The 23,056-nt window shown below is 39.6% G+C and overlaps 1 protein-coding gene across 7 annotated transcripts in view; it reads right to left on the bottom strand.

Annotated features, from left to right (window-relative positions):
- Positions 1-962: 962 nt before the first annotated feature.
- Positions 963-23,056, bottom strand: part of CAMKK1 (calcium/calmodulin dependent protein kinase kinase 1) — a 197,326-nt gene continuing 175,232 nt past the window's right edge. For 6 of the 7 annotated variants that reach the window (XM_073315804.1, XM_073315803.1, XM_073315808.1 and 3 more), the window contains 3 exons: positions 21,031-21,134; positions 11,699-11,746; positions 963-7,362 (listed from right to left, as the gene is read on the bottom strand). In XM_073315804.1, the coding sequence (XP_073171905.1) occupies positions 7,290-7,362; positions 11,699-11,746; positions 21,031-21,134 (225 nt within the window). In that variant the 3' untranslated portion in view covers positions 963-7,289. The remainder of the gene's footprint in view (positions 7,363-11,698; positions 11,747-21,030; positions 21,135-23,056) is intronic. The other variant, XM_073315810.1, reaches the window with a different exon arrangement.

Raw genomic sequence — 23,056 nt, 5'->3', positions numbered from 1 at the left:
ACACATTTAGTTTCCACAAGTGAGCACTCAGCACCTTACAAGATTGGGCTCACAAAGAGGCCAAGTTATCATCTGAATTTGATTTACTTGTCAAAAGAATTTATTAGCCTAGAATTGGAAGCATGCAGTAAAACTGCATAGTAAGTTAGAAACTCTTTAATAGAAAGATATCTATGTTGATTTCATGTAGCGCTCATATTTTCATTTAAAATAAATTAGCATCACTTGAACTTACACACAGTAACTCCAGCTGCTATAGCAGGTAGCTCTGCCTGATAGGTTATGAAGAACCCAGTGTTACAAAGACCAAAGTCTGGGCTTTAAGGGGTACATTCTCTATAGCCCTCATGCTTATTTTGTTGAACATAATTTATTTCACAAGACAACAGATCTCTGAACTTAACTTAGCCTCTGTTCAGTTGGTGCAGTTAAAGGCCTAGAAACTCTTATTATAAGGGGATTTGTTTTCAAATTTCTTGAATTTTAACTTGACTCACAGTCCATACTTTCCTGAAATAAATATTACAATTAAGATTGCAACTGCCCATCAAAGGAGGTAGATTTATTTACAGTTTTACTGCTTTGACATCATGATCCACGGAACAGTGAAATTCTTTTCATGAAATCCATTGCAACCAACATGGCACAGGTTTATCATACACAGTAACACAAGAAAAATCCTCACATTCTCTTTTTGTCCTTGATTCTGGAAATGTAAGCAGTTCAAGGGGTCTCATGGCTACCATGTTCAATTATGCTGTCTCCAAAGAGGAGTTTACATCAGAGCTTATGCTTTGCTATAAACACCTGCTTGGAAGACAAATATAACAGCTACGACAAACAGAACAAAATTAAAAGGAGGACTTGTGGCACCTTAGAGACTAACGTATTTATTTGAGCATAAGCTTTTGTAAGCTACAGCTCACTTACGAAAGCTTATGCTCAAATAAATTTGTTAGTCTCTAAGGTGCCACAAGTCCTCCTTTTCTTTTTGCGGATACAGACTAACACGGCTGCTACTCTAGAACAAAATTAGTTGTTTTAAAAACTGCTTTTTTTCAAGATTTTCACAGCCACTTGTTAGTCACTTATGACCCTGATCTCACTCCCACTAAGTCAGTGGCAAAACTTCCATTGTCTTCAATTTGAGCAGTATAAGACCTTAATCAGAATGTTTCAAATTGTACACAATTTGCAAATAAAATTAATCAAGCTAGCACCCTATTTCCTCTTAAAACAACAACAAAAATGACCTCTAAGTTGCCTAACATCTTTGAAACTCAAAGACTGCCCTGAAATGCAACCCACTGGCAATTATAAGTAAAGTAAAAAACCAGCAGATGATTGTCTTGTCAGAAGCTACTCAAACAAGATACAAAACTGTTGTCACCAAAGGAGTGAAAGCCAAAGAAAATCTGTGAACATGTCATTAATGTTAGCCACTTTTCAAATTATGCTTTATATGTTCTATATTAAGGTAAATAATATTATATATAGTAAATAAACAGGTGGGTCTTACAGAGATCTTTGTGGAACCTGATTCATTATCTTTTTAACCTACAAAACAGAGGATTTTTGTTTATTTCACATATCTCAAGACACCAAAAAGAACCATAGAAAAATCTAAATCTAAAACCATGATTACTACTGCATGTGCACTAAATTCTCTTGTAGACAACAATTATAGGAGCTGATTATGTGACTCAAACTGGAAAGGCTACACTATAAACTTCTGTTTCTTTACTTTGCACTGTCAAAGTCTCCAGCAGTCTAAAAGACAACTGACAAAATCTAACATGGCTGATTTCCTAGGTGTCTTTATAGACCTTTGCTGCTCAAAGGTGGAATCATGCAGATATGACACAATTACCAGCAAATACACATTATTCTTGATCACAGACAAATGGCCAGGAAACCACGGCACAACAGCAGATATAGTACACGTGCACACTGGGGTAGTCACTGTGCATGCTTCACTCAGACTCTACAATGTAATAAGTATCTGAAAACAATGGGAATTTTGTTTGTAGTGTCCTGTTCCTATTGAAATACTCCCACCCAAAATGATAAAGATCTCTAATATGGCTACCCTTGCTAACAGACTTGACAAACTTTACCAAGTGTTATCTCTCAAGCTAAGAACTTAGATCTATTAATAATTTTTTTTTAAAAATGTACTTCACGCAGATTTAAAAGTGTGTTATTTCTCCACAAGAGAAATTTCTTTGAAGGCTTCTCAAATTAGACATAACTTAGTTACAACTTGGACTAAATTATAAGAGGTGACAAATAACAGTTTGCTTTACAAAAAACTGTTAGCGGTGTTTCTCACAGATATGGACTTGAGTACACACATTTTGATGAATTCAGGCACTGTCTTCTGCAGGATACTCTTGCAGCAGAAACAGTGCTGTTTAGTATATTAAATGGTGGTGGAGGATTTTGAATACAAAATGTAGGGATTGTACAAAGACATCAGAGACTGACTATTTCAGTCCTCCCCTCTGCTCTGCAGATCATCCCAATGCCCGGTATCTATGTAAAGAGAATGATTTTCATCCATTCTGGATAGGGCTTAATTGTCAGAGATAAAAGGCTAATTTTTTTAAAAAATAAATTTTTATATCCTTTAAACCGCTTCTGCCCCATAGTAGAAAGGCACTATTGCTCCAAGCTACACTAACATTGCTGCAAACATGTTGTACATTTCACTCTGATAGGGTTACAGAAGTGGAATGCCATTTTATAGCATTCCCTTTAGACATGCACAGAAATTATTAGACTTCTTTTTATGCTGGCATAATTTCCCCTTTTTGAACTGTGTACAGATTTTAAGATTGCTTTGTGTGATGGAATTAGGATGATTTCTTGTCATCTAAAGAAAAAGAAATCTTGGGCTGAAAGCCAGAGATGACAAAGTCTCTGAGGTAGAATTCACTTTTGCCTGGATTGGAAGAAACAGGTCTACTGTGGTTTTTATTTAAAGGAACACTGAACATTTTCTAAAAACAATTTTGGGGAGAATTTAAGAGATTTAAAGACTATAAAAGCAACACAGTGTCCTATAGCTAAAGAAATAGCACATTAAGCCTACTCCTCCCAAAAATATTAAGATTTTGATTTGTTTTATTAATTGAGGCTGGGATTTTCAAAGCAACGCTAAAGGAGTTAGGCTCCCAAATCCCACTGGAAATTGAGTGCATAACTCCACCGGAGTCCTTTGAAAAATCTCCTCCATAATTTCAAAATAGATAGTTATTGAACCATAAATCCATTGGTTTAAGAAATAATCTAAATTCTCATCCCCCAAGTCAGCTAACACCACTGAGGCTGAACTGAAAGATTTTCTTAGTGCAGATAGATGTCAGGTGCTATATTCAAAGTTTAACTTCCTTATCAAGTTTACTGATATAAACTAAGTATAAAATTGAATTCAGAGTGTCCACTAAGGTTTTTGGCACCCATATAATTGAATGGTTTAAAGTCGCACCTCAGTTAAAACCAGTGCAACTTTGACTGTAGACAAGGCTAGAGCCCAAGTGAACTCAAGGAGAATACCTCTGCTGAGAATATTGTAATTGGCAAGTTCTTCTCTGTCAGACTTCTTGCCTGAGCTGAAGAAAAGAGTAAATGAGTTTTCCATCAGCACCATTCCTTTTACAAAAAAAGAAATATAACAATAACTCCAAGACTAGGATGATTTAAGACACCTGCTTTTATGGTTACTACTCTGTAGCATAAGTATAATAGATTACAACATTTTGTTATCTGTAGATAGAAGGTGCTATTGAAGCACTATGCAAACTTTGATTAAAATTCGCCTTCCCGTGAGGTGGGGAGTATTATCCCCCTTTTCCAGATGGATAAACTGAGGCACAGAGAAGTTAAGTGACTTGCCCAACTTCACACTGTGAGTCATTGTCAGAGTTCAGATGAAAACTCCCATTTCCTCACTCCCAGTCCTGTGCTCTGCAACTAGACCAGACACGTAAAGGCTACTGGTCTGCCTCTGCCTAGCTTTTGCTACACTGAATCTACATTTTTCAGAACAACACTTCTGTGTGATGAAAAATAACGAACTCCTGACACTGACAGAATGCTGCTAGCAGAGGTGCCTATTAACATATGTAATAATAAAAGAGGGATGTGGTGAAGAAAGTGGGTGACATTCTATGGCCTTTGTTTTGTAGGAGGTCAGACTAGATGATCAAAATTGCCCCTTCAGACCTTAAAAATTTATGATTCTATGAAAAATGAAAAGGGGAGGAAACTGGAGTGAAGATAAGATATAAACAATGGGTTTATAACTTTATCTCATTCACACCCTAAAAAGGGCCAAAAACCCTACCTCCTAATCCCGACCAGCCTTAATTTACCACTTTTCTCTCTGAAACAACATATATTCTAGCTGCCTTCCTCACAGAAAAACCCCATAACTTGCATTTAAATGCATAATAATAGAAAATACTCCTGCCTTTTGACTTTATTTGCCCTTTTTGTTGACACAGGTAAACATAGTGATAAGTAACAGTCAGTATGGATTTGTCAAGAACAAATCGCATCAAACCAACCTGTTAGCTTTCACTGACAGGGTAACAAGCCTTGGGGATAGGGGGGGAAGTGGTAGATGTGGTATATCTTGACTCTAGTAAAGCTTTTGATACTGTGTCACATGACCTTCTTATAAAGAAACTAGGGAAATGCAACCTAGGTGGAGCTACAAGGTGGGTGCAAAACTGGTTTGAAAATCATTCCCAGAGAGTAGTTATCAGTGGTTCACAGTCATGCTGGAAGGGCATAACGAGTGGGGTCCTACAGGGATCAGTTCTGGGTCTGGTTCTGTTCAATATCTTCATCAACGATTTAGATAATGGTATAGAGAGTACACTTATAAAATCTGCAGATGATACCAAGATGGGAGGGGTTGCAAGTGCTTTGGAGGATAGGATTAAAATTCAAAATGATCTGGACAAACTGGAGAAATGGTCTGAAGTAAATAGGATGAAATTCAATAAGGACAAACGCAAAGTACTCCACTTACTCCATCAGCTGCACACATACAATATGGGAAATCGCTGCCTAGGAAGGAAGACTGCGGAAAGGGATCCGGGGGTCACAGTGGACCATAAGCCAAATATGAGTCAACAGTGTTACATTGTTGCAAAAAAAGCAAACATAATTCTGGGATGTATCAGCAGGAGTCTTGTAAGCAAGACACAAGAAGTAATTCTTCCACTCTACTCTGCAATGACTAGGTCTCAACTGGAGTATTGTGTCCAGTTCTGGGCACCACATTTCAGGAAAGATGTGAACAAATTGGAGGAAGTCCAGAGAAGAGCAACAAAAATGATTAAAGATCTAGAAAACATGACCTATGAGGGAAGATTTTAAAAATTGGGTTTGTTTAGTCTGGAAAAGAGAAGACTAAGAGGGGACATGATAACAGTTTTCAAGTACATAAAAGGTTGTTACAAGGAAGAGGGAGAAAAATTGTTCTTCTTAACCTCTGAGGATAGGACAAGAAACAATGGGCTTAAACTGCAGCTAGGGAGGTTTAGGTTGGACATTAGGAAAAACTTCCTGTCAGAGTGGTAAAGCACTGGAATAAATTGCCTACGGAGATTGTGGAATCTCCATCATTGGAGATTTTTAAGAGCAGGTTAGACAAACACCTGTCAGGAACGATCTAGATAATACTTAGTCCTGCCTTGAGTGCAGGGGACTGGACTAGATGATCTCTCGAGGTCCCTTCCAGTCCTATTATTCTATAGAGGTGTGCACACAGTTTTGTACTTGCCTGAGAGACTAAACACAGAAACCCCAATGTAAATCTGAAGTAACTCCATTGAAGTGGATGCATTACTCCAAATTTATAGCTGTGCAACATGACAATCTCATCTCACAACTCATACTGGAAGCTATTCTCTCTCTCTCCTGTGGAACTGCTGCAGTACATAACCTAGGACATGACATAAATATTTTTGTAGTGGTTTCAGCCTACATTGCTGCTGACTTGGGATTCCAAACAAGCTCAAATCTCTGACCTTCTAATTCAACAACACTGAAGATTCATGATATTATTAAAACCACATTGGGGGGTGTTACAGCAGCATGCCACAGCAGAGGACCAAGTGCATAAAACCTAAAGTATTGAAATGTTACACAAATGAGTTAAATTAAACTCAACTTTTGTCCTGTAGCTTTTCTGGGTCCTTGCTTACCATCAAAGAATCATCTACTGACATACTCTCTTATAGGAAAATGTCCTATTTCAGGGCATTTACTAGTAAACAACAGTTAGGTAAAAAACTCAAGATATAATCAAACACACCTACTGTCTCTCTCTTATGGTGGGGGAGGGGGTATTGGGAGGTGAGTGGGAAAGGAGAATCAGACTGCCTTAAATGACAAATAAAATCCATTGTCTCATGCTTTCAGATCAGTAAATACAATTCCTGTCCACACATTAGCACACAAATGGAATCAAATCCCAGCCCTCTGGGAACAGTACACTCTATAAGCAAATGCTCTTGGTGCACTAATCCATCATATTCAGATGAATATTAGGGCCTTTAACAGTTCAGGGACAGTCCAAATCTCAATGCAGATGGGTGGGAATATCGTATATTTTCAATATTGTACTAAAATGACTCTAATGTGGCCCTATATAATGCAAAAATAAGAGCTATATAATGCAAAAATAAGAAAGAATGAAAAGCACAAAGAATTACACAGTGGAAGATCTCATCCTACTTCAACAGAAGTCAACAGGAATTTTGTCATTGACTTCAGCAGAAGTAAGACTGTGCCCCAGTAAATTTAAGCGCTTGAGTAATAAATAAAAGTTAACCTAAGAGAGGACACCTGGCTACTGCATATCTTTTTTCTTGGTACTTTGAATGCAGAATGCAAAAAGCTGGAAAACATCTTGATGGCAAGTGCCCTATTAGATAAAGTTTGGTTCTTTGAATTATAAATAAAAACACATTCATTGGTCAAGATACCAGACAATAATGACCGTACAACATAGGCTCAAATGGAGAATGAGGCACATGTCAAATACAGAGAAACATCTTACATGTTGAATGAAGCCAATGAGTAATACAACATAACATTCCGTGAATAAACCATTTCCAAAGAACTCGCACTGTTAGTTGTTGTTGCTTGTTTCCTCTTTTCAATTTCTGTTTTTCAGGTCACAAACTTTGGTTCATGAGAGCAGAATGTGTGGGACACAACACAATGGTTACAACAGCAGTAAATAACCAATCCAGGACATGCACATGGCTTCAGGAAGTAGCCTCATCTTCACAGACGTCAGGGAGATCAAGGTCCTTTACTCCTTCTCTGCTCCCTTGCTTTCTACATGAATGAATGAAGGGAAGTAAATAATTAGAAACAGGCATTTAGAAAAATAGAGCAGGCGTAGTTTTCTCTAATAGGCAAGCCAAACCAATAACATCAATAACTAGATGAAGAATGACATTCAAACAAAACTGTATTTCCTTAAAAAGTATACCATGTAAACAGTTAAACTGTGATAAAGAAAAATGCATCAACATCAGTGCACTGATCACTCAAGTATGATAAAACTTGGTATCATGAGGCTACAGCTCCTTAGTTTGTCAAAATACATTCTCAACTCCCTTTTATTGCACTAGTACAAGAGATTTAATTCTCAGAAACAGAAATATAGAAAGGCAGCAATGTTTATAAGTTTATTTGGTTTATATTTTTAAACTCTACTTGTTTCACTGATTTTATGGTTTGACATCTGCAACCCTTTTTCCAAAGCTCAACTGCAAACGGCAGTTATGTTTCCTCAAGGCCAATGAAAAAGTAGCCAACTGCTGCGTTGCAATGGCGACTGTAAGTTCTTTGAAGCGGAAATCACATCTTCCTGTGTGTTTATACAGCATCTGGCACAACGGGGGCATGATCCTCCTTGAGTCTCTGGGTGGTACTGCAATAATTATAACTTATAATTAATATTAATAGAATATTAATAGAATTAGAACATAAAGCTGATTAAAATGCCAATTATATGCTTTTCCCCCAAACTGTCCCTTTTTTCAGCTTTTCCAAGACAAACCCAAACTAGAAAATATTAGTTTTAAAAATGTTTTTAAGAAAAAAAAAATAGGTTTTCGATAAAATTTTTTTGATTTTTGAAATCCAAAACCTGAAAATATTTACTGAAAACTACACCAAAAGCTGAACATTTTTACAAAAACTCAAAATTGTTCCTGATAATTCAAAAGTTTTACCAAAAATTTTCAGTTTCCAATTTCTGATAATTCAATGAAAAAGTCTGAGAAAACTTGCTCAGTATTAGCCACAAAAACAAAATGAAGATAACTTACTTATATTTGTCTTACTTCACAAAGTCTTCAGCCTTTTCAGAATGCTCCTAAATTTCAACTTCCTCTCTTGCAGATTCAAGAAACTGATGGGCTTGTCTCCACTGCAAAGTCAACTTGAGTGTTGCCCCTACTTGAGTCCCATCCACACACAAAAACCTTAACTCAAGTGTGGTGGTGCTTTCAAGGCCTTGTCTCCACTTGAAAGGTTTGCTGGTATAGCTATTGTTCTACTGGAGATGCACGTTATACTGGCAGAACAGTTGGCAAGCCTGTCAAGTGGTGAAGACTCCAGCTTAAGTTAGTGCAACTTGTCAAGTGCTAACACAATCACTTTGCTGCTAATACAACCACACTGTGTGGCTCGACTGTTATTTCACAATATGTCTGCTCTCACCCGAGCTTGACTAACTTGAGAGGAAGTAACTAGAGTGTAGGTAACTTGAGTTAACTCTGCAGTAAAGACAGCCTAGGAGAGGTAGCAAGGCTAGTCAACTCTTAAAACTGGTAGGTGAAATTTTTTTGGAGATCACACCTTATCAGTTAATTTGAAGCTGTATCAAAAGAACGCTTATGTCTGAGCTGTATTTTAAAGAGTGAAACAGAAAAAACAATGGTTGCCATTAAGCATAATTCCATTCCTAAGTGCACCATCACAGCCCAGGTGATAAACCTGACCTTGAATATAGACAACTGACCATTTCCAAATGCACTTTCAGGCCTGACTTCAACATGCTGAGTAATAGATCCATCTTCAGTGGCTGATCTGAGTTAATTCAGGGGCTGTCATCACCCTCTTTAAATGATTTATTACCGTGAACAGGAAAGCAGGTTTCATTATCAGATATAATGCAAGCAGGTCTGTGCAGTGGGATAACGGCAAGCATAATTCAGCAGCAGATGGTGTCTCACGGGTTATTTAGAGCCTGCTGTCATTTTGTACTATTTGCTACTGTCTGCAATTTGATGAATCAGATTAAATGTTTCCCTGTAATTCTCAATAGCTGATACCTGTCTGTACACCTTGTTTTAGCATTAAAGGCAATGTGATCCACAGGATGTGGAATGGGTGCAATATAGCATAAATTGCCAAAACATTCAATACAATACTGAATATCAACTAAATTTATTTTCTACAGACAGCTGGGGTGATCTTGCAGTAAGTAGTCTGCAGTCTGTGCTGCCACATAGGAGACGTGACTACATGCTGAGAGGACTGAGGCTAAATGCTAGTCTCCATTAAATAGCTTTTCTTAAGGTGTTATTTTGTATTTGCGTTACATTTGTTAATAGAAGGCTAATGAACCTTGCTCTATGTGGTTATCCAACATGCTGCACTGTTGAGACCATTGTTAATAGTCGTAATAACACATGGCACTCATCTAGCAATTTTTGTACATCAATGGCACAAGCTTCACAACATAACAGATAGTAAAATTAGGATAGAGGCAAAATAGTATTTGAGTCATGACTCCTAGTCCCATGTTCAGTCATAGCTCGCTTACTCTCTGTCTTGTTAACTGATAAGGATTCTTCCCTAATGCCATTTATGCCTTGACTGTGGGCCAATATCTGTCCTCATTTATGCACTTGGAACTCCCACTGACTTCTGTGGGAATGAAGGCAGAACGTCAATGGGAATGAAGCAGCCAGGAGTTGTGCCTGGGTATCTGAGAAGAGAATTTGGTCCTATGTATTTAAAGAAAAATGGCTTCAGACCAATGGCAGCATCTCTCTTGTGAACAGTTTGTTGCACCTCTGAGGTCTATTCATCAGGAATCAATCACAGGTTTCATTTTCACCAGGCTGTGTTATTCATTCCAAAGCTGAAGCACTGTCTGCACTGGCAATTTGTCTTAGTTCTAGCAATCTCTGGCCAGCCACTGAAATATCTGTATCAGTGCAAAATAAGTGTTGGCAAGATAACCCTCAATTTGCACAGATTGAGATTACTCGCACTTGAAACCAGGGTACACGTCAATGGAGCCAACTGGCCACAGATGGCTGCAATCAGGGTAAATTCCCAACGGAGACAAGCCTCAGTCATGCCCTTACTGGGAGACCATACATATGCTGCTGTTAGGGCTAAACAGGAGGCTGTGGTTGAAACCAAGTATCATGGTGCAAGTGGTGAACTTTTGTATTTTATTACATCTCTCTAGCCTTAATGGATGATGATACAGGGGGTTTCTCCTGAGCTCGATTTTCTGAGCATGATCTTTCAAGTCAACATAGGCGCAAAACTTCCTTTGACTTCAGTGGGCCTATCTATGAATTCTTTAACTGTACATCCAAGTGGAAAAGACTATTACTTACACTAAAATTTTCTCTTTTTTCAAAATTGAAAACAGTCCCATGCATCACAACCCAAATGCCAATAAAAGTGCTACATCAGCCTTTATTCTGCTCAGGTCCTTCCCAGTACTTTTGGAGAATCTTTTCAAAATCCTTCACTCTTGCAGCAGGAGGTGTCCCTAGCTTGATTCATCTATTTATTTTACAGTGATAAATGAGCTCCTAAGCAAACAACTGTCTCCATAATAATGGAGCTGCTCAAATGGAATTTCAAGAGACATGATTAATTTCCAAGCATTCATCTGAAACCATCTCTGTCAAATTCCAGGCAGACTAACTATGCTTTGAGCTGGCCATGCAAAGTGGGATTTTGCACTGAGATGTCTTTTTTTTTTAATGATCTCCAATGGTTTACATTAACTACAGTATTTTGTTGTTGTTGTTTTAAATTGGACGGCATACTTTGTGGACCAATCTGTGGAATGTGTTGCAAAATATGTATGCTGTCTGCTTAAGTCCTGATTGAAATGAGGCATGTTGAAATGTAGACCAAGAGGTTTTGTCCATATCAGTCATCACAGCAGAGTCCCAGAAACTTGAAGAGTAGAGGTATTGATAGAATTACCTGCTGCATATTTGGTTGTAGCCACATCTATTAATCTTTCATAAGGTCTAAATATTAGAGATGGGCCTGAGCTGCAAGTTCAGATCCAGATTCCCAAATTTTGTGGGTATTGGATCTAGGGTTTTGGATTGAGCCCGCTCTCTGCTAAAACTCACCAAGTCTCCCTCTCCCATCCTTCCCAAAAGAAAAAAAAGAAGAGTGAGGAAACCAATGACCAAGAAAAATCCCAAATAACTTAGAGAATGAATGTTAGTGTCACACACACATAAATACTGTAACAAACTACATAACTACTGTAACAAAACTGTTCCTATATGAAGGATGGAATTTTATGTTCTCAATAACACAGAAAGCATGACAACTGAGGAGAGGATTTATAATTCTACTGCATCCAGGGAAAACACAAACACACAGTTACCTTAAAGATGGATGCAAATATAGAGATGAGCTTAAGAGGAACCTGTCCCTAAGGGCAAACAATGAGATAAAGGAAGAAAATGTTAAAGAAGATGTTGGCAAAAGGCAAATGAGCACATGTTTCTGAATATTAAAGGAATGAAATTAAACAGAGGATGGGATATTAGTCAGCAATGTTTACTAAGGCTAAAGACCAAATAAAAAACCATGACAGTTAATGCTGTCACCCATAGTGCAGTGCTGTGCATACACCTGTGCTAAAGGCAACTGATCCTGCAGGGTGCCAATTGCTTCCAGCAAGCTGTTCAGTGCCATCAACACCTAGTGAAATCAGTGGGAGTGGAAGGTGTTCAGCAGCATACAGGTCTGTGTCCCTAGCATGTAGAAGTCTTATGAACATGTAGTGTTATTAATTGCCAAAGGACACAAGTTGAGCAGGAATTAGACACAAACCACTGAATAGATGATGGGTGCTTCTGTATGTGATGTTCCTAGTGTAACAAGATGTTATGATATTCTGTGCTGAAGTTAGTCTGTAAACCATTAGTTAGACTCTAATAATACTTACCCTTGCCACAATATGGGCCATAGCTTTTAATAAAAGCACACATCCTTCCCTTGCAATGAAAAATATATTAGTGTGAAATTTACTTGGACAGGATTTTCCATTGACAATGTGTATGTATTATTTAGTCAAAATCTGCATGCTAATATACAGATGCCCACAGAATTTTAGCAATGTTAAGAGACTGACTTGGGGTACATTTACACAGGAAAAAAAAAAAACACCTTGCGGCAGTAAGGGTCAACTGACTTAGGTTTGTGTTACAGGGCTAAAAATGGCAGTGTAGATGTTTGGGCTCACGCTGGAGCCTGGGCTCCAAGACCCTCCAAGTCCTCATTCTCAGAGACCAGGCTCCAGCCTGAGCTCAAACATCTACACTGTTATTTTTAGCCCCAAGCGCAAGCCCCATGAGCTCAAGTGAATTGACCCAGACCCTGAGATTTACTGCATGACCTGGGCTCTGAGACTTACTGCAGGAGTGTTTTTTTGCTGTGTAGATGTGCCCCCTTAAACACACATTTTGTGAAATTAAGAGTTAAGTCAAACTTTGCATCCTTTCTGCAGCCAGTCTCCTGCCAATACCATCAACAATGAAGACTTTAATCTGGCTACAGGTGTCAACAGGCTATGTTTTAAAAGTGAACGTAATTTTAGTAAAAGGTGCTGGACTGTTAGCCCTGGGGCTGGCATCCTCTCTCAGCACAATAGGTAAGGAAAGTCTTGCCCATGCTGCCCCACCAATGGGCCTCAGTTGGGTTTTGGAGAGAGTCATAGGCAGCAGGTATTATAGGCAAGGAAGGCTTTGCCTCCCCAAACAGCCTACCATGGCCCCTGCCCGCAGGCCAGTATGCCTCCTGCAGTGACTCAGGGCCGCTGATGCTGGGCTGTGCTGCCTGCCCAGTGCTGGCCAGCCGAGCACCGGGATTGGGGGCCACCCGGAGCTGTGGGTGCGGTGACTGCGCTGCACGGAGCCCCAGGGCTGGGGTCACAGCGACTGCGCTGCCCTGCCACCCAGAGCCCTGGGGCTGGGGACGCGGTGACCGCACTGCCCGGAGCCCAGGGGCTGGGGGCACAGCGACCGCACTGCCCTGCCACCCAGAGCTGGGGGTGCGGTGACTGCGCTGCCTGGCCACCTGCAGCACTGGGGCTGGGGGTGCTGTGGCCGTGCTGCCCAGGGGCTGGGGGCATTGAGGCTGCAGTGCACTGGGGCTGGGGCCTTGCCCCCCCCCGGCAGTCTGGCACTGGGGGGGTCACAGTGGGGGTGCTTTGGGCTCCTGCGGGGGAGGGGGAGGTAGAAAGAAAAGGGCGGGGCCTCAGACACAAGGGAAGGGGCTGGGGATTAGACTTCCCGGGCAGCGGGGTCACCATCCACCTGTGGAGAGAGCAGATCCTGGCCTATTCAGTCCTTGAACTCTGTTGAGACTTGTCAACAAACCTGACAACTCTTTGTGGTGACATGGATACCTGTTAACAAGAACTAGACCGAGACTGCTAACCAATGACCAAAAAGCCACCAGTCAGTCACGGCCAAACTGGCCGTGTTTGAACCAGTGACTCTCAGATGAAAGGCTCCATTGTTACAGCTATTTGCTAAACCTCACTGCATAGGTGCTGGAACTATGCGTGCTGGGGATGCTGCCACACCCCCTGGCTTAAAGTGGGGTGTGGCAGCATCTCTTTGGATCAATGTCTCTCAGCACCCCCATTATACAAATTGTTCAAGCACCCCTGCTGCACTGGTCACTTTGTATCTTGCTGCCCTCAGCCCCTGTCTGTGCCTTCTCTATTTAGACTGTAAGCTCTCAGGGCATGGATCTTCTGATCTGATCTATCAGTGGGATCAAGTTCTGTAAATAATAAGAATAATTCCATGTATGGTAGCTGAAAACCACACTTTACCAACTGCACAGCAATGGTTAATGTGCAAGTATAGTGGATCTGCCAAAACATTTTTTTCAGTTAATTTGAGATGTATTAGCAATAATAAATAAGAGTAATAAATGCAGTGAAATTATGCCTGCATTAATGAGAGGAATCTGGTTCAGGTGGGGAATCTACATACCTATAATAAAGATGTATACAATGGAAGTTAACTGAGAATACTGAACAGTTGGGATTTTTAAAAACCTGTATTCAGTGACTGGGAAATTTAAAAGCAAGAGACCAAATTCATCCCTAATGTAGCTCCACTGAAGTACTAGTTACATCATAGTTGAATTTGGCCCATCGCATGTAGGATCTAAAAAAACAAAGGGTCAGATTCAGTGCAGATCTTCTGAGAGACGCTGCATAGACAGAACAGCCCAGAGGGGAGTTACAGATGGCTTTACACTACCTTTGAGCTGCTCAGATTCCAGGAAGCTGCTGCTGTGACCCAAATGACTCCCCAGCATAAGTCAGAGCAGCCTTCAGGGCTGCTCTATCTTACGGCAGCCTTTTCTGTGCTGCCTATATACTGGAGCAGCATGTAGGGACCAAAGTGAGAGCCAGAAGATCAGTCCCACAGTGTTTTGTGACCTGTAGCAGCAGTTAAACACAGTTCCAAGCTCAATCAGTGATGTAGGTGTACAGTGGTACTTTTGCCAGAGGCAGAAGCTATATAAATAGTGTTGCTAAAAACAGCCATCTTCATTTTAGCTCCATTCAATTGTAATATTTGCCAAATGCCTAAGCATAGGTGCCTTTTAAACATTTCTAGACATTTAAGTAAAGAAATAAATAACAAACAGGAAAGGATTTTTCAAAATCTTACAAGAATTGAAAAATTTAAGCCCTCCCCATGAATTTAAAAACTATTTTTAAAGCAAGGCCATTTAAGGATCAAAATCTGTAACAGCTATGAAAGGTCTCCTGCTTTTGTAAAGAACTTTGATCTGCATCTTCTTCCCTAAGCATTTCCCAGAATAGAGCTTGGCATATTGTGAGCAGGTAGTAGAAAGATTGTGAAGAAATTAATTAAGTCAGGCAGCTTCCAACCTAAGAAACTCAATGAGTAGGCTGTTAAATTGGCATCTTTCTCTCTTTTTCTAAAGGGCAGATCCCTTTTCAGAAATGTTAATTAGGCACCAGATATTGAAAAGCTAACTCAGCTGTCAAAAGGGTTCTTGCAGGAAGATTCTTGACACTGACACAGATGCAAGTTGACTTCAGCAGCATGCAGTACATATGGCTTAGAAAAACCCCAACTATTTTACAAGCAGCCTAATTACACAAATTGAATGTGAAATTGGGAAAGTTTTCTAATTGCTTCTCTTTTTTCCTATGTAGGAACACAATGCAACAATACCATCACTGATTTACCACACTTCAAAGACAGTACAGTCAGGGATGTGGAAAAACAGTGTTGTTGGGATTTTTAAAAAATTTGTTTGCTTCATTAATATAACAGAGATACCTTTAATATAATAAAGGTGACACAGGTTGCACTTCAGTTTCCAGTGTGTTTTCAGCACACAGGAGCTCACTATTAGACCATGCAAAGTGCTCTCAATTTCCACTCAGGAACATGAGCCAAATCGTGAAGTCTGCAATGTTGCTTTCATGGGAATTTTGTTTGAGTGAGGACAGCAGAATTGAGTCTAGTGGGTGCTGGTGTGCTCAGCAATATCCAGAGCTCCTAGGAACTGATGTGGGTGATTCACTAGGAGGTACTGTTCCCTCTCAGTCACCAATGGACACACACATGGTTGTAGGGGGAACTGTGATGCTGAGCATACTGCCTGCTTGATGAGATGTAAAGCCAAAGTTCTGAACACTTGCATCTTTTACAATCCTATCACACTTTTCACAAGAACATCAAGTGTGGGTGCTGCCAAAATGATTTGTACTTTCTGCAAAGTTACTGACTATGTTTCTGCAGACTAATTGGATTTGAACAGTTAAATTCTTAAAATGAGAGCTATCCCCATATAACTAAGATGAATCTTACATAAGACTGAATATAAATTACTTTAGATACGTTAGAGGAAAGTGTCATGTTTTGTTTTTCTTATAAACCAAATGCTCACATGGATATTGGCTAAGATGAGACACATAGAGCAGCTCACAGGCCATCTGGATAACAGAGCTGCATCATTGCCGATGTTGTATGTACAGAAAACAGGTGGCAGATAGTGGAGGGCATATAACAGATAGTTCAGCCACCCTGCAGTATAACTTTTCCTCAATCTAGTCCTTACTGTTGTGTATTATGTGTACTTGCTTTAAAGACTCAATGTGCCAGATCCTCAGCTGGTGTCAAAGGCATAGATGCATTAAAGTTAATGGAACTACTCTGATTTATACCAGCTGAGAATCTATCCCACCATTCTGAAGACACATACTGCCCCTGAACGTGAACTTCTGAAGCAGCATACACAATATTGCCTTAGGACTAATCCTGCAAGATGCTGAGCACTCTGGCCCTGACCCAGCAAAGGATTTAAGCACATGCTTAAATTAAAGCACACTGAGTATGACTATGACCTCAAATCAAATATATGTAATATATGACTTCAGTGGGACTACTCATGGGCTTAAAGTTGTGTGTACTTACATGCTTTGTGGGATCAGGGCCAGACTTTGCAATATCAAGCCCTTATACTGTAACAATGTGATTTAACATGGTTAGTTCCTAGAAGTTTGTTATCCTTTACTCTTGTTCTAGATTTATTTCAATTAACTTGGCACCATTCATAACATAATTTATATTTTATTTTACTTTTATATTGGAGATGATTTTATACAGAACAATCCATTGTAAATTAAGAAAGTTAGGTTGGCATGAAGCATGAGTTTAATATCTAGCACAATTTCTCTTTGCAAATATACTCAATGTAATCAGGACATAATTCACCTAGTACAATGAGCACTCCCACTTAGACTTCACAGAAATAAAATAGCTTTGCCTCTTGCTTTCTGTATTTTCTTAAATGCAATGAAGCAAAACACAGAGAAAGAAAGCTTAAATCTCTTTCATTCAAGTGCACTAATCTAACTTTTACAATGCATAAAAATAAAAATTCATATTATTTTAAATTATCTGTTTACAGTATTAAATATATCACTGTATGTAAGAAATACTGTCTGATGTGTCAATGTCTCTTGATTTAATTAGAAACATTCCTATGCTGGTCCATAAGGTCCATTTTTGCAAGTCTTAGTTTAGGGTAATCAAACATTACTGGAAGGTGCCAGAAATGCTGATTGCATGATATCACATAAGCTGATTGGGTACAATTAAGTGAAGAGGACAGCATAGTTGAGCACTTGCACACACAAAGGTTACAATAGATAGGATAAACTTTTTTTTAAGGAAGAGATATAAACTTCCTTGCTTTGGAGCAACCACAGATTGGCTGTGATTCAATCAGTGAACTGGCTCATTATTGTAAATCAAGTACCTTGAGCAAGCCAACACAATACTGGATAAACGAGAACTAGCTGACATAATTTATTTCAAAAAGCCTTTGACACAGTGCCACACAAGAGGCTATTAAGGAAACTAAGTCTAGACATGGTGGATGAAAATGATTGGAAGCGCGAAAAGCTTCCATTCAACAAGAGACTGAAAAGACTAGAATTGTTCAATTTAGAGAGGAGATAAATAAAAGGGACACAATAGAAGTATACTACCTGTCACCAAGGCTTAATAAGATTTTAAAAAATCAGATAGATTGGATAAAGATTTTTTTAGAAGGGATATAAACCCTCATGCTTCAGGGCATAAGACAAACAGAGGGGTCAGGAAGAAATGTCTCCTACTGGTAGTTTATTCTATCATTGCCTACTAAAGGGTTTCTTATGCTACCTTCCTCTTAAACATTTGGCACTGATTACTGTCAGAGACAGACTAGATGGACCACTGGTCTAATCCAGTATGGCTATTCCTATGTATCTCAGTGATTTCTATGAGAACAAGAGAAAATCCTAATATACCAGTTAGGATAAGATTTGAAGAAAAGGGGGGGAAAAAAAGCACCCATTGCTTCCCCTGAGTTAAACAGTCTGGAGGGTCTGACAGCTATTTGGTATTTTTCTTTAGACTCAGTAAAGTCTCAACATCATAGAGTGAAGAGACTCACTGGCAAGGAACTATGTGAGGCTATGTCATAGGATGATAGGAATGGAAAGTGATGGTCTGAGAGTTATATAAAGTGAAGATAAACTCTTCCTGCTAAGCTGATGAAGTATCCACATTTGAAATGCTCTTCTGACATGTACCCGAGACTGTACTTGAAGCTAAAAATCACATCATATAGAGCAGTCTCTTGGATGACATCTCGCTTGCCAGCCTGGATTGAAACTGTCAGTCTGTAGACTCTGAAAATCAGTGAGCTTCAGAAAACTGGCAGCAGAAATCAGAGAGCATGGTACATCTCTGCACTCACTACAGGCCAAATCTCAATGGGATTTGAGCATGCTCAGAACCCTAAAAGGAAGCACTCAGCACCTCATAGGATTGGGTTCCTGGGAAAAAGATATTAAAACCTGTTCTAGGTAAGGTCATAAAGATAGAAGTGCTTCTTCTGTTAGCCAGGTTCAGTTCAACATGACTGCAGTAACTCTTTCCTTTCTGGATCAGGAGTGCAGTTCATTATCCACAGTTGGTTAATCATGAGGTAGATTTACAGCAGGCTTTTGGTTCTGAAAAGGTTAAGGCAATAAAATATAAAGAGCAAAGGTGCTTCTTTATGGTGATCAAGGTCCTTTAACTCTCCTACCTCTGAAAGAGTCTCCTATAGTAGATGGGAGAAGGGAGGCAGATACAAAGGAGAAAAGTATCTAATTGGATGTAGTCATTCTCTCTCTCTCTCCGTTGTAAGGATCTGGGCAGATAGCTAGAGCTATAGGACACTCAGCTAGATGGTGCCAGCCATCTGACTAGTACAGTGTATGGCAGGTCCTGTGTTACCATCTGTTGTGCAAAATTTAATTAAGGAAACATATGGGAGTTGGAACTTGGCCTGTGTGTCATACAGGGAACTGTGAGTTAAAATTAGGACAAGGCCCTGGCTAATATTCCTGACCCAAGTATCAAACAAAAATCCTTACAGTTAAATGGCTTTTCCTTAAGATCAGTTCTTCACAGCTTTATGAGAAGTTCTAATGAGGATCAGTCTTTATCGCACAACACTGTCTGAACACTCTGAGAGTATGTCTTCACTACCAACGTTAAAGTGCTGCCATGGCAGAGCTGCCGCAGAAGTGCTGTAACATGGCTATGTAGTCTCAGCACCAGCGCTGGGATACAGCTCTCCCAGCACTGTAAAAACCCCCACCCCGCATGAGGGGAGTAGCTCCCAGAGCTGGTGCACTGTCTACACTGCACTTTACAGCGCTGAAACTTGCATCACTCAGGGGCGTGTTTTTTCATACCCTGAGCGAGAAAGTTTCAGGCTGTAAAGTGGCAGCGTAGACAAGGCCTAACTGATGTAGGCTCCATTGCGTGCTGGGGATTTGCACATTACCTTGATCCTGCTCCAACTGAAGTCAGTGGCAAAATTGCTTCTGACTTCATTAGTACAGGATTGGGCCTTAAAGTCCCATCATCTTTAACGAGAGCAACCCACTCAAATCCCTACACACTGGTGAGAGAAAATACTTTGTATTTCCAAAGATGTAGTTAGGTAGTTTAGTTAATATATATAAAAAGTTATCAGCATCTTTGGAAATCTGCTAAGAGCGGTGTTCGTTTAGCATGGAAGATACTGAGTTTTAGGCATGATGCATGTATGCCAGGGGTAGGCAACCTGCGGTACGCGAGCTGATTTTCAGTGGCACTCTCACTGCCTGGGTCCTGGCCACCGGGCCGGGGGGCTCTGCATTTTAATTTAATTTTAAATGAAGCTTCTTAAACATTTTAAAAACCTTACTTACTTTACATACAACAATAGTTTAGTTATATATTACAGACTTATAGAAAGAGACCTTCTAAAAACATTAAAATGTATTACTGGAACGTGAAACTTTAAATTAGAGTGAATAAATGAAGACTCGGCGCACCACTTCTGAAAGGTTGCTGACCCCGATGTACGCTATGTACTGTAGCTTGGTTTATCACATATGATGCGTTTTGTTGGTTCCCACAATACCAATAATGTAATGTCAAAGGTGTCCATCACTGGCTTCCAGACCCAGTCCAGGATGTGCACATTTTCCAGTTTACAGAGATTACATGGGTCACTGATTTCCAGAGCAGAGCTGAAATATATCAGCATGCTTCTAGTTTTACAGGTTTTTTATTTTTTAATGTCTAGATGACTCAGCTGGACTCCTCCAAACCTCCTACTTCTATTGTTCATGGACAGCAGAGCAGAGGCTACTTACCTAAGAATTAAATAACCTAGTTGAATTTCATCAATGGATACTTTGCTAGCTTGATGTTTGAGTACTGTTTAAACTACACACAGTATATAATAAACAAACTGGCTAAAAAGCTAGATTCTGAGCTGCTCTAAATGGGTACAACTCTTCTGAAGTCCATGGAGCTGCATTCATTTACATCAGCTCAAGACGTGGCCCTAAATATGAAAGTAGCTGCATCCATACAAAGAAATGTTTACTCTGTTCTAATGTGGATGTTTCATTATACTTCAACCCCAAATGACACTTGAGGCCTTATTCATCCCTAGTGTAACTCCACTGACTGATTTTCCACATGAAATTCACCTTTAAATTCTAAGGAAATTATCTGAAAACAGTTTCCATTATTCCTCCCACACTACTTTGTTCCTTGAAGCGGCCATATACAGCTCAGGCAGAGCACTAGAAGGGGCAGATATACATACATTAATAGGTTTCCTGGAGCAGACATGGACCTCTCTTCCCTTCTGGCCTGAACCTCAAATGGGTTTCCAAATGAGCGTTTCCTTAGCATGGCCTTCACTAAAATCTTTGAAGAAGGAAAAACAGATCAGAGAAGATAGGTGGCACAGAATTTTCATCATCTTTATAATGCTGCTCTAAGCACTAGATCAGAGGAATATAATGATTACTTTGTTAATTTAATAAAATTGTAATGCTGTTTCACAGGTAAAAACTGAACTAGAGGGATCTGTATAATAGCCCTTAGGTTTCTGTTTGGTATAAATGCTGATCCATTGGCTACTGAAGTTAGATCTCTGTTTGCAAAGCATTGCTAGAAATAGCTATATGAATACTGTCAACACCCATTGACTAGAGGGAAGGGAACAGGCTGGTTGCCTGAGCACAGGACTGGGAGCCAAGAGCTCATAAGACTTAGTTCCAGCTCTGACAGTGACTCCCTTTGTGACTTTGGAAGTCATTTTAAACCTCTTTGGCCACATCCTCAGCTGGCATAAATGAATTAGCTTCATTTGCTTCAATGTAACTATGTTGATTTACACCAGCTGAGGATCTGGCCACTTTAAATCCCTTTTCCAATCTGTGAAATGGAAATAATAATGTTCTCTTATCTACCTCATAGGGAAGTTGTGAGAGTCATTAAAGGTTAGAATGTGGTTTTATCACAAGCCCCAAAAAAGGAGAAGTAAATAGCCACACCACCTCAGTGGCTGGGTGAAGGAATTGTCACAATTACCCCGCCCTAGTGGGATTAGTCACTAAATTTAGATTTAGATTCAAGTTCAGATTCTGTACTCCCCCAATCCTTAACTCCATTTAGGTGCCTGGTGTTTAAGTTTGGGGCCATCTCGGTTACTAACAGATCTTATTGTTTCTATTTCTAGGTATCAGGATTCCCTGAAGAATATCAGATACCATCACTATAAGCACAGTATAAGACTTTAGCTATTGTGGAGATGCACGAGAATAAACAGAGTATCGAAGTTTCCAGGGCTGTCAAATAAGCTGTCATTTTGACTTTCACTATTTAACAAATAGTTTAGGAAAAGAGAAGCCCTCTGACTTAGGGGAAAAAACCATGAGACACCTTAGAACAAGTTTTACAGTTCAATCTTATCTAAAAGACACAGGGTAGCTGGCTCATGGTGATGAGGTAGGCTCACAAATTCTGCAATATTTCAGTGATTGCATTCTAAAATCAGTAGAGAAACATGGGGCCGGATTCTCAGCGGATGCAAACTGATGTAGCTCCATTGAAACCAACCAATGGAGCTACACTGATTTACACCAGCTGTAGCTCTGGTCTATGGATTTTTCCCCAAATTATGGGATGGTATTAGTATTTTCCTCCCACATGTGGAAGTTCTTAAGCCACCAGCTTTAGACCTGGCTTACCCCCCTTTGCTTTTTAAATAAGTGAGGATATGTTAACAATATTTTGTTTCAATAATTGAAAAGCAGGCATGTAGTTTTATGCCAGGAAGACTCTTCAGGACCATGACCTATATTTGTCTGGAATACTGCACTTCATATGTCAATTTCAGGACATCTGGTCACCACACGCACACTTAAGCATAACCTCAATTTGCAATCAGTAAAGTGTCCCCTTTTCATTACAATTTCATCTTTTCCTTTCATTAAACAAAAAAATTTTAAACCTGCCAGGACACATCTCATAAAGGGAAGCAAGTCTTTCAGCTCCTGACACTGGAGCCCAGTGTTTAAGAGCCTAAAGCAGAAAGGCTGAGTTCTTAACTACCCATTGTAATTTTAATGATTTATTTTAAACCTGGAGGTCAATATTTTGCAGTGTGTTTATTATTCCATCACATAGAAGATTCTGTAGGAAAAGGCTTCACACATTTATTTCTAGAGGGAAAATACCATATGATTAAATTGCCTTCAAAATGGGAAAAGAATAGGATTCGAGTTCTCAGGTCTATATCTCTAGAGGTACCTAGTGCCCACTCAGTTGCTACAGGCACCTAT

This window comes from Lepidochelys kempii, chromosome 17, assembly GCF_965140265.1.
Source record: "Lepidochelys kempii isolate rLepKem1 chromosome 17, rLepKem1.hap2, whole genome shotgun sequence".
Lineage (NCBI taxonomy): Eukaryota > Metazoa > Chordata > Testudines > Cheloniidae > Lepidochelys > Lepidochelys kempii.
The sequence above is the reverse complement of the archived record's forward strand: the minus strand, read 5'-3'. Positions and strand labels throughout refer to the sequence as shown.